This window comes from Diachasmimorpha longicaudata, chromosome 6, assembly GCF_034640455.1.
Source record: "Diachasmimorpha longicaudata isolate KC_UGA_2023 chromosome 6, iyDiaLong2, whole genome shotgun sequence".
Classification (NCBI taxonomy): domain Eukaryota; kingdom Metazoa; phylum Arthropoda; class Insecta; order Hymenoptera; family Braconidae; genus Diachasmimorpha; species Diachasmimorpha longicaudata.
The window spans coordinates 7,104,950-7,123,658 of record NC_087230.1 but is presented as its reverse complement, the minus strand read 5'-3'; the positions used below and the strand labels follow the sequence as shown (position 1 = coordinate 7,123,658).

The 18,709-nt window shown below is 46.4% G+C and overlaps 2 protein-coding genes across 11 annotated transcripts in view; one reads left to right on the top strand and one right to left on the bottom strand.

The window, feature by feature from the left end:
• Positions 1–181: 181 nt before the first annotated feature.
• On the top strand, positions 182–15,992 carry LOC135163369 (cytoplasmic dynein 2 heavy chain 1). The gene is made up of 12 exons (XM_064122748.1): positions 182–734; positions 893–3,515; positions 3,577–4,307; positions 4,431–5,790; positions 5,951–6,854; positions 6,934–7,479; positions 7,635–10,555; positions 10,663–11,452; positions 11,605–12,201; positions 12,361–12,681; positions 12,799–13,748; positions 13,884–15,992. The coding sequence occupies exons 1-12, from the start codon at positions 504–506 to the stop codon at positions 14,159–14,161; spliced, it is 12,252 nt and encodes a 4,083-aa protein (XP_063978818.1). The 5' UTR covers positions 182–503; the 3' UTR covers positions 14,162–15,992.
• Rdga (retinal degeneration A) overlaps positions 14,252–18,709 on the bottom strand; it is a 34,660-nt gene continuing 30,202 nt past the window's right edge. For all 10 annotated transcript variants that reach the window (XM_064122752.1, XM_064122753.1, XM_064122756.1 and 7 more), the window contains 2 exons: positions 18,437–18,600; positions 14,252–18,355 (listed from right to left, as the gene is read on the bottom strand). In XM_064122752.1, coding sequence (XP_063978822.1) covers positions 18,306–18,355; positions 18,437–18,600 — 214 coding nt within the window. In that variant the 3' untranslated portion in view covers positions 14,252–18,305. The remainder of the gene's footprint in view (positions 18,356–18,436; positions 18,601–18,709) is intronic.

Here is an 18,709-nt window from a genome sequence, read left to right as displayed (position 1 = left end):
CTATAAAAGAGTCCGAATTACATGAAAAAATTAATTTCATTCTCTTATGTCCTAATAAGATAAAAATGAAAAATCATTTACTCAATGAATAATTTAGTGATATCGGATTTGAAAAATGTCCCCTCCAACTGTCGAGACCCACGTGTATGAGTCACGCGCAACCAGGTACACTATTTGTTTGTACCTCGATGTAACTATGACAACGACCGGAGCAACTACTTACCCTGCCTTAATTCTCTACGTGACGTTGCAACCATATCTCCACGAGAGAAAAATAAATAATACGGGATATCTTCCAATCACACCCTCACGGAGTCCAAGTGCATAGGGATTTATCGTAAACCATTTTATATTTGCTTTGTCATTGGAAAGTTCTGCGAATGCCACAAGTTACTCTTCAGTGCGCGCACGTGGGTATAATTCCGTTAAGCAAAACGCGGCGATAGCGACGTTCCGAAATTTGTTGTAATATCAAATAGACGACAGGAACGGTGGTAGATATAATGGTTGTTGTGGATAGGAGGGAAGCTTTCATAGTTTCCACAGCAAGTTATTTCTTCGGGATTTCCCCGAGTAATGCGCTGGAGCCTGAGGACCATATGGTCCTTGACAGATTTCTCGACACTCCTCAGTCTAGAACCTTGTGCGCTCAACCGGGCGATGCTGATGATGCCTCGCATTTGAGGCTGAGTAATGAAGCATCTAGTGAGAAGAAAACACTAGTGTTCTTCAAGGTCAGTATCAAGTATTGCACGTAGAAAATATAGAATAGAATTCTAAAACTGCCCTTGGAGATTTTTCAAGGAATTTTCAGAAAAAATTTAACTCTAAATCCTTTAAACATTTGCAATGAATCAATCTCATTTCACTAAATTGACTTACTGACAATCAGCTATCAGCATCATCCATCACGAACGATAACTTTCACGAGCTAGTGCAAGTGGCTTCGACGGGTGGAAATTCAGGATCAGCGTTGATAGAAGCCCTCCGTCAAGTATGGGCCCCAACATTGCAGTCTTCCGGTCTGAACACGTCCTACCTCAAGAAGCTAGAAGAGGACCTGCTAGGGCCGCGACCGCCGTCGACCCTCCTCGAGGAAGAGGGCTCCTTTCGGAAGAGGAGAGAAGACGCGAAGAAGTCCAGCGACAGAAAATTGTTCGAAGAGGCCGGTAAAATCGTCAAAGATATCAGAGTCGAGCTGGAGAGTGCAGCCATCTCCAGGGACGGTCTATCAGGGGTTGAAGAAGTCCTCGAGGCAGTCGCAGGGAGCGTCGATGACCTGTGGAAGTTGGACGGTCCAGTCTACTCCGAAGAGCAAATGAAATCTCTCTTGAACATAATTGGTGATGAAGTCGTCACGCTGGTGCAGTCCTTGCTGGACGAAATCCGGGGCACGGAAGTGCGAGTGAGGGATGAGGCCTTCAAGACCGCTGCCAACGTCTGCGAAAAGTGGGTGAATGTGTCCCAGCGTCTGACGTCTCTCTTCTGGCCGCATCACTCTCTCCATCCGTGGAAAGGGGCCTCATTCTCACCCCCGAGATGCTCCAAATTCGCGGATCGATTGAAGCAAGCGTCCGAAGTCCGTCTCCAGCATCGCCAACTGACCCGTCTCCTTACGGAAAACGAGAGATCATTGTTGGGGACTGACAATCTTCTCCAGAATTTCGACGACATGAAGATCGTTCTGGGGGAAGAGGGAAAGGACCTGGAGTGGGAGCGACTGAAGAGAAGACTCGAGGAGAGTCTGGCGCCTGCTGAAGAACGTGTAACCGAGAAACTCAAGAAGCAATTCGCCGGAGCAGGCAGTCCAGCGCTCCTCGTTGGTGAATTCCAGAGGTACGTTGAGCTGATGAAGCGTGAAGGGATCAAGAGAGCTTTACAAACTGAGCGAGAGTCCCTGCTGGCAGCTCTAGATGATCTCGTTGAGACCTATCAGAGTGGTCCGGATACTGAAGACCTTCTCGACGTTCCACGGATCCTCCAGGAGGTACAGGCGGCCAGAGCGGCTGAAGTCAGGCTGGAGGATCTTCAGAATCTATCGAAGGATCTGTTGTCCGATCTCCCTGGGTTCAAGGACGCCATCTCTAGAATCTCCGCGGGGCTGAAAGACGCAGAAAGCAAGCGTCAGAACCTCGTGGAGACTTGGGTGAATGAAACTAGAGACGCCATCAACAGCAAAGAACTGACACTTGGAGCAGATTCCGCGGTGGTGGAACTGGTCGGGTCGAGCATGATGAAGGTGAATTATGATCCCAGATTGACACAGCTAGTAAAGGAGGCTAGAGCATTGTCTGGACAAGGTATAGAGCTCCCTCGAGAAATAAGGGAGCTTGTGGAACGTGCAGGGGCACTCGCTGGAAGGGCTAGAGCTCTCCAGCAGGTGGCCAATTTTCATAATACCATTGGAGACCGGATGGTTCCTTCCCAGCGGCCTCTCATGCTGGCTACAGCTCTGGAACTTGCCAGAGCCGTTCACGAGCAATCTGGAGTTGTCTGGTCGGATCTCCACGCGGTAGACGTCTACACCGCTCGTCTCCGGGAGTTTGTCCGGAAATTTGCGAGACAGAATTCCGAATTAGCAGCTAAACATGTTTATCTGAGAGATCTGGTGACAGGATTGCTGAAAGGGGAAGTCGTGAATCTTGTTGGGAGTCAGTCGGCTTGGAAGGATGCCCTCAGGAATATGAGGTCCGTTGTTGACGAGGTCGATTCACATTACGGTAACACCAAAGCCTGGAAGTTACACTGGGACCGACAACTCCTGAAGGTACTCGGTGTAGCTTACAGAGCGGCCCTTCCTAATCTGATCAGAAAACTCCAGGAGATCAGGGTCGAGTTGACATTCAGGGAGGGCTGTCTGCAGTGGCGTCCACCCCTCGAAGAAATACGAGCCAAACTCTATTCCGGTGTTAGAAGATTCCTTGCGATTCCGACGAATTTCCGAGGAGTTGGTGATCCCACTGACGGAAAATTCGGAAGTCTCGTGCAGAGGAGCGCTTACTTGTATGGTGGTGTTTACAAAGAAGCAGAAGTAGCGCTTTCTGGTCTCGAAGAGGTCAGGATGAAGTGGATTCCACTGGCTGCACCAGCGAGGATTGATATTGGAGAGCAGTTGAAAGGAAAGTCTCCACAAGACTGGGAAAAAGCTTTCAAAGACGCAAAGCAGTGGGCCCAGGAAGTTGGAAAGCTGAGGGGAGGGGAGGTCAGGGTCTGGTGCTTGTGTGTTGATACTTCGACGACGAGAAATGACTTAGAGTCGGCTTCGAGGAGGTACTGGGATAGATTGTCCTCGGATTTGCGGACAGAGGCGTCTTCGAGGCTAGTGGGAGTTGTGGATTTCCTGTCGGCTGCTGCTAGGGAATTGGAGCGACGGCCGAAGGATGTAGAGGAGGTCGGGCTCGCGTTTGAAGCGCATAAAAGAATTACAGAGGAATCTTCGGGGGTTGGAGAAGAGTTGGAAGCTGTGACTGGATTGGCCAGGGTCATGGCTGCATGGACCAGGGAGAAGTTAGATGGTAATTTTTTCGTGATACTTGGAAAACTATTCCAATCACATATATTTTATATATTTTCCAGGAATCACTGGAGCACATGCCGCTTGGGAAGGCCTTGCAGATCGTTTAGAAAGGCACAAAACAATTGTTGCCCGTCAGTTAGAAGACGCAAAGATCAATTTACGTCATCGGGCAGTCGCCCTCAGGGACGAAAAGGAGAGATGGGAGGCTCGATGGTCCGCCAAACCCGAAACGATCACCCTGGACTGGGTCGCCTCGATGAGAGAACGCTGGACAGTCCTGGAAGAGCAGAAGGATTCACTTATATCCGACTGCACTAGAGTAGAACTAAATCTTGATGAAATCCTTGAGGACGATGTTGAGGTATCAAGACGACTGGAGGCGGAACTCGACGCGGAGGAATCCAACTGCCGATTCCAGGAAGAATTTCTGAAGGAGCTTGAGAATCAAGAGGCTGAGGAGTGGAGTGTAGCTCGCAGGAGACTCCCGCGGCTCCATGATTGGCTGGACTCATGGGAGGCGAGGATCAAAGTCCAGTTGAAGGACCCGGACGAGACTAGGTCAGGGCAGCAGAACGATGTCATGGAAATTGACACCTTTGTTGGGAACAAGATCAAGGAAATACGGAGCGGTATCGAGTGGGTGCAGATCCTGAGGGGGGATGAACTTGCTGAGGAACACTGGAATGATCTGAAGGAGGTCATCGGGGTTGGGGGGAATATGAGGGATATTACTCTAGGACATTTACTGAGAGCTGTCCCGATGATTGAGGAAAACGTTGATAAAGTTAAGGTGCGTACTTTGTGTTTCTAAAAAATTTCGCTGTTCAAATTTTCTCTGAAATTTTCGTTTGAGGCGAAATGACGGGGAATGACTACTTCTGCTAGCGATTCCATTTTCTTTCCCTCTCCCCAGGAAATATCGAAACGAGCAATAGCTGAGAGTGGAATTCGCCAGGCATTAATAGAACTGGAAGCTTGGGAAGCATCCGCTTCTCTGCACCTCCAACAGTCCAAGGACAGTAAAAACACCCCCATTTACCTGGTGGGTGAGTACGGAGATCTTCTGGCTCGAGCTGGTGAGCTGAAGCTCCTCCTCGAGGGTGCAAAGGGTGCGTCGGGTTATGAGCGCTTCGCCGCTCGTGCAGCCCGTTGCGAGACAGCTCTCGTGGAACTCGAGGAGCGACTGAAGGCCTTGGGCTCCTTACAACGAAAGTGGGTATACCTGGAGCCCGTTTATGGGAGCGGAGCAGCACCCAGTGACTCAGGAAAGTGGGCGAGGGCTGACAAGGAGTTCCGATACTTGATGGGCGAGGTATCGAGGGATCCGCGGGTTCCGTCATTGAGGAGGCTCCCCATGCCGGCGTTGGTGAGCCTGAAGGACTTGCTGGACAGATGTCAGAGGAGTTTGGATGAATTCCTGGAGGAGAAACGATCAGCCTATCCTAGACTTTACTTCCTCAGTGATGAAGATCTCCTAGAGCTTATTTCAGGCAGCTCCGCTGGACTCGACGCCCATTTGCCGAAATTGTACCAAGGGGTTGGCTCTGTGCAACGAGAAGGTGGACAACTGACTGCTGTTGTCTCGCCGGAAGGTGAAACGATGGCATTACCAGTCTCCATCGATCTTGCCGATCCTCTCCCCACTTGGCTGTCGAATCTTGAGGAAGTCCTGAGGAAGGCACTGGCTCAGAGCCTCGAAAAATGCCTCGTCGACCCTAACAATGACCCCTTCCTCTACCCGGCCCAGGTTCTTCTGCTTTCTGAGAGAATACACTTCACCGAGAGGTGTGAGTCAGCTCTGCAGAGTGGAAAATCCGCGCTTAAGAAACTCGTGGACTTCCTGGAGACGCGGAGGGCCAAGTTCAGGGGTTTGGAGGACGCTGGGGATCCACTTACCGCACAGAAGGCCAGGTGCCTTCTTCTGGACAGTGTTCATCATCTTAATATCACAAGGAATCTACTGAGGATCGTGGAGAGAGGGGAGTCGACCACTTGGACGTGGAACCGTCAACTCAGGTTCTATAGGTCCCGGCAGGGACCAATCATCAAGTGCGCGGGGGCCGAGTTCTCTTACAGGTTTGAGTACCAGGGGGCGGCGACTGGCCTGGTCAGGACCCCTTTGACTGAACGATGCTTTTTGGCTTTGACTCAAGCGATGAAACTAGGACTTGGGGGCAGCCCCACTGGACCTGCTGGAACTGGCAAGACGGAGAGTGTGAAGGCTCTTGCTTCCATACTGGGGAGACTCGTACTTGTCTTCAATTGCGATGAAGGTTTGCATTTCTGAAAAATCTAAGTAATTTTTTCTCGACATTTGTTCTTGGTTTTATAAAATTCCTATGTGCATTACAGCACAAATATATTATATATTATTGTATATATAATATAAACATAACACCCAAAGTATTATGCGGTGAATACTTTTTTAATCAGGAATGGACGCAGGCGTCATGAAGAGGATTCTAGGTGGTCTAGCGCAAGCCGGTGCATGGGGTTGTTTCGACGAGTTTAATCGTCTGGAGGAGAAGACCCTGAGCGCTGTGGCGATGCTGGTCCGGCCTCTCCAGGAAGCTGTGCGGGATGGCTCCACCCAGGTAACCCTAGGGGATCAAGTGGTCAACCTGGACCCCCATTGTTGTGTATTCATCACGATGAATCCGGCCGGGGATGACTACGGAGGCAGGAATAAGCTTCCAGATTCCCTGGCAAGACTCTTTAGACCCATTGGGATGGCTCACCCTGACCGGTACGACATTGTCAAGTCCTTGCTGGAGTGCGGAGGCTTTCTGGAGGCGTCAGCACTTGCTCACCAAGCTGTCGAAACCCTGGACATATCCGAGAAATTGTTAAGCAAGCAGCCGCATTATGACTGGGGCCTGCGTGCCCTCAGGTCCGTTCTAGACGCCATTGCCTCCTCAGAGACTCAAACCGAGTCGGAGAGGCTTCTTGACGCAATCAAAGCAGCCATTCTTCCAAAACTGACTGAAGAAGACACGCAGAAATTCCTGGAGCTCCTCAGAGACATTTTCCCGAAGACGAGTACCTCAGGGACCAGCGATTCCCAAGTCAAACTAGAGTTGAGAAAAGTTCTGGATGACATTTGCGAGGCCAAGAGCATTCACGGGGATGTGGCCAACCGGTGCGAGCAGTTGTACGATCAGCTGAAGAATAGAAGTGGCGTCGCGATAGTCGGTCCTGCAGGTTGCGGAAAGACTCTGGTGAGGAATATGTTGGCTGAGGCTCTCGGGAAGTCTGGAGACAACATCAAGCAGATTCTAATCTTCCCGGGGGCCATTCCGAAGACCAGACTTCTGGGGAAAGTCGATCCGCAAACCAGGTAATTAATGCTCCTTATTGAACGATTTTGTCTAGAAATTTTACTCCACTTCATTTTTTTTGTGAAAATTTCGTCTCAGGGAGTGGAAGGAAGGCCTGTTATCCTGTGCAATCGCATCTGCAGGGTCATCACCTTTATGGATCGTTCTGAATGGCGACGTCGAGCCTGGATGGGCAGAGGCTCTCAACTCAGCTCTGGATGACAACAGACTGCTGACACTTCCAAGCGGTGTGGGAATAAAATTAGGAGCTGGAGTGAGATTCATTTTCGAGACCCACAAGCTATCTGCGGCTAGTCCAGCGACAGTTTCTCGCCTAGGTGTTGTGCATCTGGGAAGTGCAAGTCCCTCTGCATTCCTGATACCCTCCAAACTCGATCAGCTGCCGGAAATGGCCAGGAACGTCGTCAGTGCTCATCTTCCCTCGGTACTTGACACCGCTCTTAGGTTTTCGGGAGAGACAATGTCAGCTTCTGGACTCACAGGAGCAGTTTTGTTGCACCTGGTCAAGGCCACTTCGATGAGTCTCGTGACCATGGGACTGATCCTGGCCGTTTGTCGGCAGCTGGAGAGCGATATCGGCAGGGAGGAGACGGCCAGGCTAATTTATCAACTGACTGACTCTTGGTGAGAATCATTTTTTACTTTCGGAGGAAAACAATTTAAAGTATGAACGTCCCTACTTTTTCATCTTGTATTTTCTTTCGTTAGTTGATGAAAAATATAGGTACAATAGAATTAAAAAAAAATAAACCAGTGGAGCTATAAAAAATACTCCGCAGGTGTCCAGACCCCGAGAGACCCCTTAACATCCTCTACAACTCTGAGATCGATCGTCTGGAGCCCTTCTCCGAGGTTCAGACGTCAGTCAACACCGAAGACGGACCTGTTTCCCTCTCGAGTGTTCTCCAGCAAGGGCTAATCACGATCTTGCCGTGGATTGAGTCTGGGCAACCGGTTCTCCTGAGGGGCCCCAGAGGCAGTGGGCGAAGCAGTCTCATCTCTGCTGCACTATCATCTCTAAAAGACGGCCTAGAGACTCTCAGCGTGGTGAAAGGGTCTTCCCTATTCGGTCCTCAGGATTTAACAGCTCGGCTCAAGAGATCGTGCGTTAAACTAGAGTCTTCGGTGCACGGGAGAACTTACAGGGCCAGAAGTGGGGGAGCTGTTGTCCTGCTATTGGAGGATATTCATCTGGCGTCTGATGACCTTCAGGAGCTCGTCCGTCAAATCCTCCAAGAAGGTGGCTTTCACGAGGAAGACCTGGAGTTCGCTACCCTCCCAATATCCCTCATTGCCACCGCAGACACATCAACAAATCTCCACCCCCGGCTAAGCGCTCTTCTAGCGACATGTCACCTCCCACACCCGACACCCAAAGCTACAGTTTCCATAGCCGAAGTCCACCTTCATAGCTCTCTGAAGTCTCTGAAGATCCCCTCCACGTGGATCTCAACCCTCGCTGATGCGATGTACGAGTCCCTGTCGTCAGTCACTCATAAAGATTCGGCATTCTCCTGGAGCTCGCGGGAGCTGACCCAGTGGGCAAGGGCCCTAAAGTCCTACCCCGCCCCAGAGCACCAAAATGTCATCACGCAGTACCTCTTGGACTCGGGGAGGCGATTGTTCAACTCGAAACTGCCGGCGAAGGACCAGGCTCGTTGGAAATCCACGTTGATGTCCAGAATCCCGGACGCTACTGATGGAGCGACCGAAATTTATATCTGGAAGGGTGGCGGCGCGCTACTGCCCTTGGGGCCTGAGGAGTGGCAGCTGGAAATCGAAGGGGCAGTCACCAAATGTGCGAGGGAGGGTGATCCGGTCAATACGATAATTTCTCCTCATCTTCTGGCGACAGTTGCAGGGATTTGCTGGGCGTTCGGAAGTGGACATCGAGGGGTGGTCCTCACAGGGCGTCCAGGTGCCGGTAGAAAATCAGCAGTGAAATTAGCTGCTTCATTCTCGTCTTCACGATTGATCGACGCTGGACCCGGTCGAGGAAAAGCTGGGGTGAGAGCTGCTGTGCAGGCGGCTGGAGTCGACGGAGAGCCAACGTTATTACTGCTGGAAGAGCATCATGCCCGAGAGGAGGGTCTGGCAGTTCTAGCCGGAGTGATGGTTTCCAGAGGTGAAATTCCTGGACTGGTGTCTCCTGAGGAGCTTGACGGTCTCGTGGCACCTCTGAACGATCTCGCGAGGAAGGAGGACTTCGCTGGGACTCTTGATCAGTTCCTTTACCACAGGCTGAGGAAGTTCCTTCACATCGTCGTCATTCTGGACTCCTCTGATGTGAAGAAAGAGTGGCTAATGCAGTCTGGGCTGCTTCAGCATTGCATCCTGGTGGCGACGACACCCGGCAGCGAATGGTGGACTGTTGAGGCATCACTGATGGAAGTCGGGGCTAGAGTTGATAAGTCGATAGGTGGAGGAGAGCAGTCGGCGGGAATGAGGACTCTGGTGGAGGCTCATCTGCGGTCTCCCAAGGGGCAACAATCGCCTGGGAGATTTCTGGCGCTGTTGAACACTTGGAGACAGCTCAAGGACGAATGGAGTCACGATGTGGGAAAGAAACTAGAGAGTCTTGAAGCTGGTATTGGGAGGTTGAGAGAGGCTGGGGAGAGGGTGGCAAAACTGGAAGAGGAGGCGTCGAAGCAACGGAAAGAACTTGAGGAAGAGAAAGGGCGTGCAAATGCAGCTCTCGAGCAGATAACAGCAACGATGCGTGGCGCAACTGGTCAACGTGGAGAAATGTCAACACTGAAGGCGGATACTGAGAAGGAGAGTATCGATCTGGCTAAGAGAAAAGTGGTCATCGAACGGGAGCTTGGAAAGGTTGAACCTCTGGTTGAAGCTGCGGCCCAAGCGGTGGCAGGCATTGGTGCGGATGCCCTGGCTGAAGTCAGATCACTGCGAGCCCCTCCAGCTGCTGTTCGCGATGTATTGGAAGGGGTTCTGCGGCTTATGGGGATCAGAGACACATCGTGGAACAGTATGAAAACCTTCCTGGCTAAGAGAGGTGTTAAAGACGAGATCAGAACCTGGGATGCGAGGAGAAGCACTCCAGCGAGTCTCGAAGCTGTGGCAAAGCTGATAAAAGAACGTCCGGACTCATTTGAAGAGAAAACGGCAAAACGAGCATCTGTGGCAGCAGCACCGCTAGCTGCATGGGTCCTGGCAAATCTCCAGTACGGTCAGATCCTCCAGCAAGTGGCTCCCCTCGAGCGCGAGCAGCGTCAACTCTCGGAGAAGCTCTCAGCGGCAGAAGCCCAAATTGACAAACTGGCAGCTGGTCTCAATTCGGTGGAAACGCGTGTCGCCCAACTCCAGGAGCAGCTTGCCGAGCACTCGAGGGGTGCAGCAGCCCTTCAGCTACGAACTGAAGCCACCGAAGCTAGCCTGTCAACGGCCAGGGCCCTGCTGGAAAAATTGGACGTGGAGCATAGTGACTGGCAGACGCAGTTCGAAGCTCTGACGTCGAGGAGGACACGTCTGGATGTGGAGGCAGCTGAAGTCGCTTCGTTACTCGTGTATCAAGACCCGGGGAGGGATGACAAGTGGAAGAAGTCGGCACTGGAGCTGTTGGTTACCGAGAGGGAACGGCTGCTCTGGCGGGCTCAGGATCTGCCGACTGATACTGGGAGCCTGGTGGGGGCTGCCTGCGCTCTGAAGGGACCCCTTGTCCCCCTTTTCATGGACTCTTCAGGTTACTAAATGCTTTTACATGCTTTTTAGATTGTAATTTAAATCTTTTGAAAAAATTTTCACTTTTTTTTTGGTGATTGCATTGAATACAAATGTTGTTCCTATCAGGTATTGCTGTTAGCTGGCTGAAATCTAACTTTGGAAACCGTCTGGAGACGACAAAACCGGAAGACTCGAAGTTCCTGACGACACTGGAGCTCGCTGTTCGTTTTGGAAAGCCTCTTCTAGTGGAGGAGGTGGTGGAATTGCCGGCAATTCTGCTGCCCCTGCTGAGACATAAGTCTCTGAGACTTGGGGACAGAACACTTCCTGCTCAGACTGGATTCAAGCTATTCTTAGCAACGCGTAGGGATGGATTGGACACTCTTCCCAGTGAGGCTGATGCTGTTTTATTCAAGATCACCCTTGGAGCGGGGAGCAGAAGTCTTGCTGAAAGATTTGTCGAGAAGGCCTTGCTGCGGGACACTCCAGAGTTGGAGAAACAGAGGCGAGAGGCCCTGGAGCTTGAAGAGAAACTCTCGGGGGAGAGGGACACAGCGAGACTAGAATTGTTGGCCCAGTTGGGGGCAGCCAGGGGGCAGGATCTTCTGCAGGAGAGCCAGGATGGGGGTTTACTGAGTTCTTTGGAGACTACTCAGGCTAAAGCCAGGGAAATTGCCAAAGCTCTTGAGGAGAGTCGACGGAGAAGGGAGGAAGTCTCCAAGAGGTCCAAGGAGCACGAGAAACTCGCCAAGTTTGCGGCCGGGGTGTTCAAGGCGGTGAAAAGCCTTACGGCCCTCAGTCCTCTTTATGTCTTCTCAGTTGAAGCGTTCACGGAGATCTACTTGGAGGCTGATGCACAACGGGAACAGGGGGGCAGCAGTGACAAGAAGGAACAGGAGACTTTTGTGGAGAAGAAGTGAGTAGTTCAAGCACGACATCATTTTATCGTAATTTTCAGTTCGCGTTGTCCAGGGAATTGATTGAATATTTTTTAACGGCTGGAAAGATCGTACCGACTTAAAAATTAGACGGAACAATTGATCAGTTATTCGATATTAATTTTTCTAGGCTGGTGGCCTTGACGCTTCACCAGTGTAGCAAGGCTGCCTATCGAAAACACAGGCTCCCATTAGCCCTCCACCTGTCATTGTCCCTCGAGCCGGTTCCCGAGAATGAGCGAAATCTCCTGCAAGACGGAGTAGTCATAAAAAAGGAAGACACAGACTTGAAAGTGCCCGACTGGGTCCCTGAGGAGCGGAGGTCCGCTGTAAAGGCTCTAGCCTCGACCTTGTCCCAGGTGGCTTCAAAGATAAAGCCCGACTGGCTGGAAGATCCAAGGAATATCTACAAGGATCCGACACTGACGGCTTTTCAGAAGGTACTGGCTGTGCAGGCCCTCCGGCCTGATCACCTCCACAGTGCGCTCACTAAATTAACGACTGAGCAACTGGGGGTGCGGGATCTGGCACCACCTCCCTGGAGTTTAGAAAAAATCGCAGAGAGGGGACAGAGACCTGTTTTACTCTTGTTGTCACCTGGTGCTGACCCTGGACCTGAATTGAGGGCTTTGGGGGCGAAGCTGAAACTGCCTGAGGGCTTCATCGAGGTTTCATTGGGGCAGGGACAGGTTGGGCAGGCTGAAGCTGCTCTTGAGAGAGTCTGCAGGTAAAACCGAGTCTTGAGTAGATTGAGAATAAATTTCGCTTCTTATTTTTCGATGTTATTTATTTATTGATTTTATCGATAATAAAACACTCAGTATTTTTAAAATCGTATTCAATGGGCTATCGACTTCCTCTAAAAAGTCTATCTTTGTACCGGCAGAAAAGGGGGCTGGGTGCTTCTCAGCAACCTGCAACTAGCCCTCAACTGGCTTCCTCGACTGGAGAGTCTCCTACGAGGCCCCATATGCACTAGAGACAAGAATCCCGTCACTCGCATTTGGCTGACTACAGAAGAATGTAGGGGATTCTACCCTGGGCTTGCTGGAATCTGCGAGAAGGTGGCTTACGAGCCTCCAGAGGGTGTTAAGAGGAACTTGAAGAGGTCCCTAAAGCAATTGCAGCAGCAGAAGAGCCAAGGGAATAATTCTGAGGGACTTTTTGTCCTCGCTTGGCTGCATGCTGTCTTGCAAGAGCGCAGAAGGTGTGTTATTGCATGTACAACTAAGTTTCTATTAAAATTGAATTTTAATGGAAATCGTTCATGAGAAATCTAATTAAAAACTCACTAGAATCAATAAATGATTTTTTGGCTTTTCAGATTTGTTCCTCAAGGATGGATTCGTCCTTACGAATGGAGTGAAGCAGACCTGGAAGCAGCTCGCGAATTAGTAGTGAGTAATCCCCAAACGTCGAAATCAGAAGTCAATCTAGACTGGGAGGAGGGCCGAGGGCTCCTGGACATAGCCATTTATGGTGGGCGGCTCCAGGACGAGTTCGACATGCGAGCACTAGGTGCCATTCTGCGAAATACATGGGCCGAAGAAATCTTCCAGGGGAAAACCAAACTGGCAGGACTACTGTCTGTGCCAGAGGCTTGCAGGCGAGACTCTGGGCGATCCATCGAGCAGTTACCAGACTCTGACCCACCTGTGGAGTTCTTTGGACTTCCTGCCAATGCTCTGAGAGCCTGGGAGCGATCCGCCGCAGAAACAGCGATCTCTGTGTTGAAGTCCATGAGCTCGAAAACCTCTTCCAGCATGGAGAGGAGAGCTGCAAGGAGAGTTGAGTCGAAACTCCTGAGAGATTTGAGTAATTACATTGAACAACAAAATTCGCATGTCAAAGGGGTGGAGGGGAGTCAGAGAGGAAATAATCCTCTGGAGAATTTCTTCTTTGATGAGAAGATACTCCTAAACCGATTGATCCATCTGGTCAAGAGTGATCTTGAAAATTCTGGAGTGGATGGGGGAAAGATTCCGAAAACTTGGCTGGAAGAGTGGCCTGGAGCACCCAGAGAGCTTTTACTCTTCATAAATGAATTATTAACGAGACATAGGGCTCTAAATGTTCTGGAGAATGGAATACCTCGGATTGTCGACCTCTCCTCCATCACTAGACCTAGGGCCTTCTTAGCTGCACTCAAGCAATTTACTGCTAGGGAATCTTCGTCATCACTGGAGGGACTCGTGTTGAGGGCTCACTGGGTCCATGAGACTAAAAAGAATGAGTGGGAGAATTCTATTGTCATCGAAGGACTGCTTATATCAGGTAATAGTGAGATGAAGGTATTTTGGAAATTATTTCTTGAATTTATTCACGTTGTGTATTAATTGCAAGGGATTTTCACAGCGCACAGCTCCGCAACAAATTCATTAATAGCATTTCAAATGATTCATTGTTCAGGTGCGACAATCAGGGGAGGTTTCCTTCACGAATTAGACTCGAATTCACCTCCAATTGTAGCTGCGCCTCGATGTCAACTGTCATACGTACCTGGAGAAACGGATGAAGACGATACGATATACAATAAACACAGTTTGAAGCATCAAATGCTAGAAATTCCTGTTTACTGCGACTCACAGAGAAATGAACTCATCTGTTCACTTCCAGTTGGATGCCCCAGCGAGGATCGCGACGAGTGGCTGAGACGAGGGGTGATTATTCATCTCGGAGGGCACTAGTGAATTTCATTCTACTCTTGAGTTATTGTCTAGTCACTACGCTAATGCAGATTAATTTCCATTCACTCTCGATAATTAACTTATGATGAATGAGTTACTATTCGTAAAGTGCTTTATTATCGTAAAATTTAATAAACTTTACAGCGCAAAAAAGTCTCTGTATTTATTCGTTTGTTTTTCATTTTTAATCGAAGAAAAAATATAATGGTCTCGTCATTATCAATTACAAGATTCTCTTGGATAATGGATTCTTTCTCTCACATTTTCACTCGTTATATCGTTTGGATTTTTTCTTTCGTCATACAGTAGCTAACGATTACAATAAGTAGACATTACGAAGTACGTTGAGATTCCATTGGAAAGTACTGAAAATAGTTTGTCAATTCAATCTAACGATTGACACACAAACAAATTATTAGTAATGAAAAAAATATATTCACTAATTAGTCGACATTAATGAGTGAATCACATGATTGTTGATAATTAAATTGATGAAAATCGAATTAATGAAAGATTTATATTATTCAAACAATGGGATAATAACATTTGTAACTAATTTAAATAGTAAGATATCCATACTGTTTTTACTTCCTCCGTTATCAGCGCAAAAAAATGTCGTTCATTTTGTAGACTCACAGCAACATTATCACCATTTTCCATCGACTCATCTTCATTTTCTTTCTATTTACGTTTATTACAAATATAATTTGCAAGAAGACCTTTTCATTTCTCTCTCCTCATTCCCATTGAACGTCTATTTTTTCAACAACTGGAGTTATCTCGCTATGGAAAAATATTCGACGTTAATAAATACAACAGGCCACGCACGAGAAAAATTCGTTGAAAAACCTAGCGAATTCGGTGGAAAAATCAATGGTATTGAATGAAGCAAATCAGCAGAATTTGTTTGCCCATTCATTTTTCATCTCTCATAATATGAAAAACAAATAGATTATTTGAAAATTTCATTTCTTGCCAGAAAAAATCAACTCTATCAATTTCAAGACCACCTGCTGTGCTATCTGTTAAGAAAATAGGAATTGGGATGGAAATTCAATAAAAAGTTTCCAGAAAGAACTGCAGGGTTTTCAATGAAATTTTTTAATACGTAAAGTCTCGAATCGAACAGGCAATCATCCATGATTATTACAATCTAGTAGGAATTTTCAAAATAGTGTTTCTCCCCCTCTATTCAATTCATTCAACACACAGAGGATTTGTAGAAAAACATTTGTCTCTTTGATTAAATACAATGTTTCGTAATTTCAAGATTTTTTTTTCTATATATTGAGACAAGTCTTTGATGATTCAGTGACAGCGTCTAAGTTAATCCTTCATATTTCGTTAATTAATTGATATTAGTCAGTAATTCGATAGACGAATCAACTAGTTACTTATCGGTAAAACAATAACAAATGATAACAATGATAGAGATTCGTAGAATTATTTGTTCACTCCTCTAGTGATAAAACGATTGTTTTCAATATGATCTAGTTTTTTTTAAGTCAGTTATTAATCTCTTACGGTATATCAACAGGCCGCAATTTTCCACTCTTCCTTTAAAATACATGTGAGGGTTTTTATAATACATATATTGTTCAACTACGTAAATTTTACATATTTTCCTTCCACATTTTACATCATTTCCTCCGTCCGCCCTGTCTCGAAATTTTACGGTCTCCGGTGGTTTTTTGTTCTCGGTATCAAGTTTCAATGAGAATGTAAAATATCAGACGAAAGTAAATTTTTCAACAGCTCCTATTTCCTCGTCGTCTATGGCAAAGAATGCTAAATTTCAAGCGCAAATAATTCGTAAAATGAGACGAAAACATCACTTGGTACAGAATAAGCTGTTCTCGTTACACAAACCAAGAATTTAATCTTCTCGACCCAATTCAGCTGAATCTCACCCCATTCTCATCGTCAAAGTATATTTGAGATGTTCAGCCATAGCTGTGTTTGCATTGACAAAATTCTGTTGAAATTTCACTATCGTCAGTGATGGAAAAAAAGTCATTGAAGATATTAACCACAATTTCCTGAAAAATGGAAAACTCCCCGAGAGTTTTTTAAACAATTAACTTGATGCTTGATTAAAATGTCCGAGACTATAAGTGACAAACACTGAATAAAAGTCACGAGCAATTTAGTAACAATCAAATTTATAAAAGAGAATAGTGCACATAAATTTCGTCATCTCACCAACAACAGGACAACCTAAACGTAATAATTTTTCGTGATATTTTTTTTTCAATCGGGGAATCGCTTGTAACGTGAGTGGCCGGTAAATTCGATCCGGATTATCATCGTTGATTGTCCGACATTTTATTGAATCTATAAACGTAAATAATTGGATAATCCAGATCGAATTAGCGCCCATTAGGAAGGCAATACTGTGTTACAATTGTTGTTTTTTTTTTCTCCACTCGTTAACATTTCCCACCCGCTTTCTATTAATTGCCCAATTAAGACATTACATATTCACTACTTGATACATATTTTTTTAAACTATCTAGAATGTTAATTTAAAGTGGACCGTAAAAGGCATTTGTTGACTCGTTTAAGTACAAGAAGATAACTCGACAATGTGGCATTGATAAGCCGATGTTGTTGGAGTTGATTGAGAGTGGCAATGTCATTACGTGTAACGAACGGTCATTCTTCCATAATTGTTCAATGTACAGTGGCTAGACCGAATTTTAGATGTACACAGGCCGGGATTTCATATTTATTTATAGGGGAGAGAAAAATTTCTGTACAATTATTTGTTTATCAGCGGGCGTATACATATGATTGTACAGCATTACCTAAAGCCAATTGTAAGGTACCCAATTCCCGATCAATTTTGGAGTTCTCCTCTGCCATTGACTTCTCGCCTCAAAACTTCTTGTTTTTATCCTATCGATTGCCATGAATTAAAGTGAAATTTATGGAATAGAGAATATTGTACACTGTAGAAATTTTGGCTGAAATTTCTAGGAATTTTGTTATTGAGAAGCAAAAACTTCATGGAAAAATTTTCCTGAATATATTCTTGAAAGTTCGAAATTGAAAATTCATGTTTTAATTGAAAGTTGTAATCCATTTGAGAGCTCTTAAATTGAGCTAAAATGTCATGATTTCCCTCTCCATATCCAGGAAATTTCCATTTTCTTTTCTAACGCTGTAACTCTAAACTATCGCCCGAGGAAGCATCTCTACGGAATGAAAATGGAAAAAATCATTCCTCGAAACCAATTCTAATACCCGCATCAGCTATTCCTGTTCTGTCCCTGGGGAAAAATCATTCGCATGAAATCCATCAAAAATTATTCATAACTCAGTCCCTCATTAAGTAGTTTAAATATAATTTCATATAGTTTAGCAATAGACCGTCTCTAAGAACTAATTGGTGTTCGTACGTTGATCCCCATTTTTTTCATTTTGGTACCGATAATTAAATTCAATATTCCTCCAGGCCCCTGACCACCAAAAATAATTCCTCTCCCTCGTGTAATACCAACTGACGAATTAGACACGCTTTACGCTTATAATTCAATAGATGTGATTTGATTACGATACATTAATTAATAGATTTATGCCGAGGTCCTTCGAGTAAATTCCAGCAGGCATGATTAATACTTTTTCCCATAACTTTAAAATCGAGTTGATTATCATCTGACAAAGAGATTCATTGATGAAATAACTCTTCATCCTATAATCATTACGAAGAGTTCGATATTATTTAATCTCATCACAATTAACGCCACGAGATGAATTATCTTGTTATAAAAAGACAAAACCATCGCCAAATTACCTCACAAATGTAAAGAGACAGATGTGTGGATTGTTAACGATTTTTTGAACGTTTTGTAAATATATATTAGTATTATTTTTCGAGGTAATTAAAAATAGAGGATCTTCATAATCGAATTTCTTAAACTCATTATTTCATACATTGTGTTAAACGTCTAATAGAGATATGCCGATCCTGAGTTGTTCATTTCCCTCGTCTCCGAAGAATCCAACGACTCAAGGATTTTATTAAAATGGACCCCTAAATAACCTACACACGAGCAGCCTGAGTAAAGCGTCTCAAGCTGATATTTTCAAAAATTGAAAATTCAAAATCACCTCCAACGCTGTCTCAAAACACAGCGAGAGGTCAGGGAAGGTTCTGCATATCCTCTGTCACGAGTTGAAATTGCTCTTGGCCTGTGACAAAAATTATTTATCTGTTCAATCGAGAAACCAACGAGTGCTCTTCATCAATGTTCCACTCATCTTTGTACTTACTGTGTAGATATGCTGCTAAATCCCTGTCTTCAGCAATGAGGGCAAGCTGCTGTGCTGTATTACCATGCCGATCTCGAACAGTCAGGGTCGCCCCTCCGGCAACCAGCATACAGCACATTGAGCGACGTTTCTGTTGGGCAGCTTTGTGCAAAGCTGTCTGTCCCCTGTAGCAATTTTTTCCCCCTTTATTAAGAACGTATTCCTCCCCAAGTGCTTTTGAGGTTTCAAAATGAGTGAAGTTGGTGAAATGAAAAGAAAATAAATGGATGCTAA